This window comes from Salvelinus sp. IW2-2015, linkage group LG4q.1:29, assembly GCF_002910315.2.
Source record: "Salvelinus sp. IW2-2015 linkage group LG4q.1:29, ASM291031v2, whole genome shotgun sequence".
NCBI lineage: Eukaryota > Metazoa > Chordata > Actinopteri > Salmoniformes > Salmonidae > Salvelinus > Salvelinus sp. IW2-2015.
In genome coordinates, this window is record NC_036842.1 from 65,429,942 (window position 1) to 65,438,151 (window position 8,210).

General features: G+C 41.1%; 1 protein-coding gene across 2 annotated transcripts in view; it reads right to left on the reverse strand.

Moving 5' to 3' along the window:
* The window catches only part of LOC111962378 (N-terminal EF-hand calcium-binding protein 2-like), a 144,374-nt gene extending 139,877 nt beyond the window's left edge, over positions 1-4,497 (reverse strand). For both annotated transcript variants that reach the window (XM_023985429.2, XM_023985428.2), the window contains exon 1: positions 4,127-4,497. In XM_023985429.2, coding sequence (XP_023841197.1) covers positions 4,127-4,444 — 318 coding nt within the window. In that variant the 5' untranslated portion in view covers positions 4,445-4,497. The remainder of the gene's footprint in view (positions 1-4,126) is intronic.
* Between the last annotated feature and the right edge of the window lie 3,713 nt (positions 4,498-8,210).

The following is an 8,210-nucleotide window of genomic DNA, read 5'->3' on the forward strand; positions in this document are numbered from 1 at the left end:
CATTCTTCAGCTTTACCCATCCATCTGGTTTTGCAGGACAGGACAATGACCCAAAACACACTCCAGGCTGTGTAAGGGCTATTTGAACAAGAAGTACAGTGATTGAGTGCTGCATCAGATGACCTGGCCTCCACAATCACCCAACTCAACCCAATTTAGATGGTTTGGGATGAGTTGGACTGCAGAGTGAAGGGAAAAAAGCAGCCAACAAGTGCTCAGCATATGTGGGAACTCCTTCAAGACTGTTGGAAAAGTATTCCAGGTGAAGCTGGTTGAAGAATGCCAAGAGTGTGCAAAGCTGTCATCAAGACAAAGGGTGTCTACTTTGAAGAATCTCAAATATAAAATATTTTTTGGGTTACTACATGATTCCATATGTGATATTTAATAGTTTTGATGTCTTCACTATTATTCTACATAGTAGAAAATAGTAAAAATTAAGAAAAACCTTTGAATAGGTAGGTGTGTCTGATGGTATGTCTTGTAGAGTATGCATTGTTGTCCGAGCTGTGTGCTAGTAGTTTAAACAGACAGCTCGGTCAACTTCTTACAAAAACAGGTAGTGATTTGAAGTCAATCTCTCTTCCACTTTGAGCTATGAGAGATTGACATGCATGTCATTAATGTTAGCTCGCCCATGATTTTAAGGGACGCATGCCCCTGTTCTGAGCCAATTGTAATTTTCATAAATCCCTCTTTGTGGCACTGATCCACGAATGAACAGTAGCCCAGGTGCGACAAAACTAGGGCGGACCTGTCTTGTTGTAGTGTTGTTAAGAAGGTAGACCAGCGCTTTAATATGGACAGACTCTCCCCATCTTAGCTACTGTTGATAATATATTTGCCATGACAGTTTACAATCCAGATTAATCCATTACGATTAGGAAGAGAGACGTTAAAAGACATCCTCTAGGAATACAAACCAGCACTGAAGTAGACAATAACATGAACTAGACACTAACAAGCACAAACTGTGACGCCAAATATGCTCCTAGACAAGAAACATGTCTGCATGCCCTGTCTAGCCAGCCAAATGAATACATCGAAAATCCCTCTTACATGGCACAACTGAAATACTCAACACAATCATACAGTAAACCACACCTTGCGCTAAAAAGGCCACCCGAATAGCGAGACAGAGTAACACAAAACATTCCCATCTTAGCTACTGTTGTATAATAAAATATTGGACCATGACATTTAACAATCCAGGTTACTCCAAGCAGTTTAGTCATTTCAACTTGCTCAATATCCACATGATTCATTACAAGATTTAGTTGAGTTTAGGGTTTAGTGAATATTTGTCCCAAATACAATGCTTTAAGTTTTTTAAATATTATGACAAACTTATTCTGAAACTAACTGCTGCTCTTTGTTAAGTGTTGCAGTCATTTCAGTTGCTGTAGTAGCTGAGTGTATAGTGTTGAGTCATAGACTCAACATACATAGACACACTGTCTTTGCTCTTTGCCATACAGATATTAAGAGTTTATTTGATTCCATAAATACTAATCACTGTTCCTAATGGCAATATGGCATAACGCAGTTTGGAGATAAACCAATTTACCACAAATCCCAACCTAATCCGTTATTTAGACAGAACAGCCTAGTCATCTCTGATGCCAGAGATCAGTGCTCAATTCATTAAAGCCAAAATGGGTTTTGTCATGTGGGGTATGTAGAGAGTCTGGAGACAGAGGTGGGGGGGTGAGAGGAGGGAAGTTTACAGAGGGCCTCATACAATAGAAAACAATACAGATGGGCTTGGTTACAGTAAATGGAAGACAGTTCAGCAGAGCATTAGCCTAAACAAGTCATGTGAGAACACTACATGAGAATGAGAGCGGTGACTTGCCAACGCCACTCACTGTGGACAGAGAGAAGGAACGAGGTGTCATGGGGATGATGGAGACTTGAATAGCATGCAAGGCAGAAGAAGAATTAAGAAGCAGGTAATAAGAGAGGCTGAGAAACAAGAAGGAAGAAAATGTGTGAGAAAGAAAAGGCACAGAATGTGGAACAGTAGAGAGAGAGAGCGAGAGAGAGAGAGAGAAAAAGAAAGAGAGAAAAAATGAGAGGAGCAGCGTTCTCGCATCTTTTTGCCCTCATTACAAATGGATGGATCTATGCCTCTGCTGTGTGGAGGAGGGTGTTGGAGGAGAGAAGAGAGGAGAAAAAACGAGGCTATAAACAGTACAAAGAACAGCCACTGTGAAGTTTTTCTTCTAATTCTATGGTTTTCAATACTTACACACCTTTAGACAATGGTCTTGGAATCCTATTTAATGGCAGATATGTAATTGCACACACCAAGCAATAGATAATATTATTGAATACTATATTTCCCCCGTAATCTCTCTCTCTCTGCTCGCGACCCACAACGCACACCACACACACACACACACCACACACACACACCACACAGCACACACACCCACACACACACACACACACACAACCACACACACACACAGCCATATGTTTTACTATCTTGTGGCGCGACCTACAAGTTTATTTCCATTCATATAATCCTATTGTTTTTAAAACCCCCCCCTCAAACCGTCTAATCCCTCGTAAACCTAACCCTTACCCTAACTTTAATCCTAACCTTTACCCCTAACATTAACCCCTAACCTTAAACCCTAATTCTTATCCTAACCCAAACTGCTAACCCCTAAACCTCTAAAGCCTAAAACATAGTCTGTCCTCGTGGGACCCTGTAAAATGCCCTACAATAGGAGTATTTTTCTGCTTTACCATCCTGTGCGAACTTGGGATGCTCCGGTACGCCACAAGGATTACCGCCCAAACCCCCCCGCCCCCCCCCCCCAACACACACACAACATAGGACTACTTCTACCCCTCTGTCTTCATTGCAGAATTCTAATGAGTCGTTCCATGCACCACCCTTCTTCATCACCTGGCTTATCTGGCTGGGCGCTAAAAAGTGAACTAGTTCTCGTGCACTCCTCAGCATTAGGTTGTACCCACTAATGCCAATATGTAGACTCCTAGAAGACTAGGAGCACCAGACCACACATAAGTTATGAAGTCTATGCATCAATAATTCCTATGGCAACACGTTGACCTACTAAATCGAATGACTGCTGAGACCGGATGCCTTCAAAGATGCCACTAGTGGTATAAAGACAAGATGTCTGCTATTCCAGCATATATTAATCATAGCTCTGTATACAATTACTTTATCTATGACAACACATTTACTAATTAAAGACGTACTTTATATATCACTTGCTATGCCAAAGAAATGTACATCCAGTAAGACCTACAATGTAACAAACTGCACACATCTAGAGCATTACACCAATCGATACCAACTTTAGAGCCATGGATAACTAATTATATCTAGGATGTATAGGTCTATGCGCACCACCCACATCCAATATGGGCACTTAATGACAGGTAAGACTCCCAGTGATATGGGGTAGATGCAGAAAGTAAACAGCATAATGGGTCAATTTCCGCAACAAACTAATCACGCTGTTTATGATCCGAACCCACAGCATGAAGTGAACCCGTTGGCGCATGATAAGTGTGTGTGTCAAAGTCTTGCATTTCACGCATCTCAATTGGCACATTCGACATTGCAGCCGCCTTTAAAGGCAAGGCGGACTRATCTACAAATCACCTTGCATCATAAATAACAACTCAATATTATTTGTAGATCAGTCAATCGGTCACTACTTACCCATGATACATAACGGTTTTGATGCTCTCGGACACGGCCAATATATGCGGTGCTGCTCGTGGCAAAGTAATTTCGTCTACCTTTTTAGGCCAACTCCATAAAAACTCTGAGTAGCCTATTTGATTTGGTTATGGTGCTTAGAATTCATCCACCGTTTAAGGAAAACACGGATCATCTGATCTACAGATTACAGCAAAACTTTTTTTTCAAGTAATATAAAGTGAATACGTGTATATTCCGAGAGGCTATGTAACGAATTGATGATGTGAACAGTATTGGCACAACATTGGGGATGATCTTTACGCGTAATTGTGCACTGAATTAAAATGGGACTTTCTTCCACCTCTGCCACCATACCAATGAATAATTTGCAGGTAAAATATCTGATAATCCTACAGGTAAGTAAGCGATACCTACATCCAATATTACAGAGATGCCTTTCCGTGGCTCTGGTGCGAAGAACTGCTCTTGGGCAACCGCTGCCTCCTCCTTCGCGTATTCCCGGGTAGAGATGCTTTTGTTGTCGCTCATCTTGGTGACTATCCAGCGGACGAGCCCGTCAATTCCACCGGGCTGGGCGCCGCTGTTTCCAGACTGTGCAGCCGTCGCTGACTCGCTTTCCTCGGCCACGAGTTTTGGTTGCTCTTTGCTGTCCTGAKCCCGGAGTTTCGGTTGTTCTTTTTGKAGCAGTTTGTGGACACYGTCCCTGCAGTAGCGCGCTGCTTGCTCACACATCCTTTTGCCGCGGAGCGTTCATGTTGAGCGTTATGGGGGCAATCCCTCCCTCTCCTCTTACATCATCATCGACCCTCCGAACGTCCCCGAAAACACACCTCTCTTCAACATTACTTTCAGAGGGTTGCGGACTGTCTATTGGTGCCTTGGCAATTTTCGATCAGCACCTTGTCTGATATACTTCCATAAATATATTTTAAGTTATTGTATATGTAAAAGTTATTGTAAAGACAATAAAGTGTTGTTCAGTAACAAAGTGTTGAGAGACATTGTACAAGGTGGATTTAAGCACATTGAATTAAGTTATGGAGTAGTATGCCACACTGGGCACACTGATTGAATCAACGTTGTTCCCAGGTAATTTCAATGAAATTACGTTGAGTGGAATAGACGTTGATTTGACGTTTGATTTGATGTCATTTTAACACTCTAACTCTAACATTCTTCAGCATTCCACTTAAATAAAGTAGCACGCTTTTGCTTTCAGATGAGATGGGGCAAATGTTCACTTTCATTGAAAGATCAAGTCACTACTACTTTTCTATTAGAATAGAGGGATTGAGTGGCTTGGTTGAATGGGGTGATGTCACCCTGTGTAGGTTCATTAAAATATTAATAATAGTGTTTCTTGAATCATCAAGGTCGCAATATAGCAAATGAAAGATAAACATCTTGTGAATCCAGCCAACATGTCCGATTTTTAAAATGTTTTACAGCGAAACACAACATATATTTATGTTAGCTCACCACCATATCCAAAAAACACAGCCATTTTTTCACAGCAAAGATAGCTTTCACAAAACCCACAAATAGAGATAAAATTAATCACTAACCTTTGAACAACTTCATCAGATGACAGATCATATGACATCATGTTATACAATACATTTATGTTTTGTTCGATTATGTGCATATTTATAGCCAGAAATGGTGGTTTTTACATTGGCGCCATGTTCAGAATGGTCCAAAATAGCCAGAAATAATTACGAGAGCAACGTGAAATACAGAAATACTCATCATAAAACTTTGATGAAAAATACATGTTGTACATATAATTAAAGTAAACATCTTGTGAATCCAGCCAACATGTCCGATTTTTAAAAATGTTTTTACAGTGAAAACAACAACATATATTTATGTTAGCTCACACACATATCAAAAACACACCGCCATTTTTTCAGAGAAAAGATAGCTTTCACAAAACCCACAAATAGAGATAAAATTAATCACTAACCTTTGAACAACTTCATCAGATGACAGTCATATGACATCATGTTATAACATACATTTATGTTTTGTTCGATTAGTGCATATTTATAGCCAGGAATCGTGGTTTTACATTGGCGGCCATGTTCAGAAATGGCTCCAAAATAGCGAAAGTAATTACAGATAGCAACGTGAATACAGAAATACTCATCATAAACTTTGATGAAAGATACATGTTTAACATATAATTAAGATACACTGGTTCTTAATGCAACCGCTGTGTTAGATTTAAAAAATAACTTAGTAAAAAGCACAGCATGCAATAATCTGAGACAGCACTCAGCCATTCTCCGCCATGTTGGAGTCAACAGAAATAGGAAATTACATATAAATAGTCCCTTACCTTTGATGATCTTTCATCAGAATGCAGTGCCAGGAATCCTAGTTCCCACAATAAATCGTTTTTTTGTTTTATAATGTCCATTACTTCTGTCGAATTAGCAACTTTGGCTAGCATGTGTTTTATTTTATTTTACGGTTATTTTACCAGGTAAGTTGACTGAGAACACGTTCTCATTTGCAGCAACGACCTGGGGAATAGTTACAGGGGAGAGGAGGGGGACTGAATGAGCCAATTGTAAACTGGGGATTATTAGGTGACCGTGATGGTTGAGGGCCAGATTGGGAATTTAGCCAGGACACCGGGGTTAACACCCCTACTCTTACGATAAGTGCCATGGGATCTTTAATGACCTCAGAGAGTCAGGAACCCGTTTAACGTCCCATCCGAAAGACGGCACCTACACAGAGCAGTGTCCCCAATCACTGCCCTGGGGCATTGGGATCTTTGTTTAGACCAGAGGAAAGAGTGCCTCCTACTGGCCCTCCCAACACCACTTCCAGCAGCAGCCATGGTCTCCCATCCAGGGACTGACAGGCCAACCCTGCTTAGCTTCAGAAGCAAGCCAGCAGTGGTATGCAGGGTGGTATGCTGCTGGCATGCTGCTGGCTAGCATGTGTAGTTACAGTGTCCATCGAACTTTACGCTATGAACGAAAACTTTCAAACTTCAAACGCATTGCAGACAAAGACATCACATGCCTCTGTGCGTGGCCAAGAACTGGCAATCTGCCTGACCTGTCACTCCAAAGGCTCTCATCCCGGTCCCACATGAAGCTATATTGCTCATTCCACATTCTACTGCCCGTTGACATCTAGTGGAAGGCGTAATGAAGTGCATACAGATCCATAAATATAAGGCAATTGAATAGGCGATGCCTTTCACAGCGACCCATTTCAGAATTTCACTTCCTGTTTGGAAGTTTGCCTTCCTATGAGTTCTGTTTTACTTACAGATATAATTCAAACAGTTTTAGAAACTTCAGTGTGTTTTTCTATCAATAGTAATAATAATATGCATATCATATGATCTAGAACAGAGTACGAGGCCGTTTCATTTGGGCACAAATTCATCCAAAAGTGAAAATGTCGCCCCCTATACCGAAGAAATTTTAAGCCACTGACTGTGMCCCCTGTTGCATTCATAATCTCTGCTAGATGAAACACTTCTATGATGATGATCAGAGACGTTGGGCTTCATCATAGAGCGCAGAACGCCCCACCTACATGTTTCATCTGAGCCTCTCTCAATTTTGAGGAAAGTCCCTCATTACTACTGTGTGATGTGTGCTACTATAAAGGCCCATGCAGGATAACCTTTGTGAAATGAATGGCTCCCTGGTCCTGCCCTTTTCAGCGAGGTGATTATAGTTTAGATGTCTCTCCCTTATATTAGCCAAACCTACCCAGAGTATTAGCATCAATTGGAGGAATTATCTGCAATTAGAAAGATKAAAATATAATTATTGACATTATTATCTAGCGAAAAACTTTGCATATGGTAATCGTCCACAGCAGTTTTGAGGAAGAACCCATTCTGAGAGGACATATTGCCTAGGTGACTAGAAGTGCTTCCATCCGCCTCCAGTCTTTGACAGAGKAAGGCCTGGAGCAGAGCACAGCCAGTCAGACCTGGTTGGGTTCAATAGGACTTTGGTTACTTGAGCTTCATCAGCCCCATGCTTCACCACATGGATCAGGAAAACAAGCCCATTACAGAGAGCTCAGCATAGACAGGCTTCTCCTGTGGTAAATCCCAGATGGATGTTATGCCCCTTAGCACAGGGCCATGCGCTTTCCATATAGAGGAGAAATGAGAGCTCTTTCACTAGAGAATCTATCTGTCTGCTCTGATTACAGTTCAACTACATCACAACTGCTACTCAGTTTCAAACTGACAATCACAAACACAACACATGCCATTTCTGTCAAAACTGTTCATCCTCTTCTGGTTACTGTCTTCTCTTGAGACCATACCAGATAGGGATATTAAGAACAATCTGRCCATATAACAAGCCCCAGTGTTTCCCCTACAGATGTAGGATCTTAATTTGAGCCAGTTTTCTACAGCAGGAAAATAACCYTGCAGCAACAGGAAATGTGAATTATTATGTGGATTATAATTAATGTGGAAATTACAAACATTWAGCCTTTTTAAACC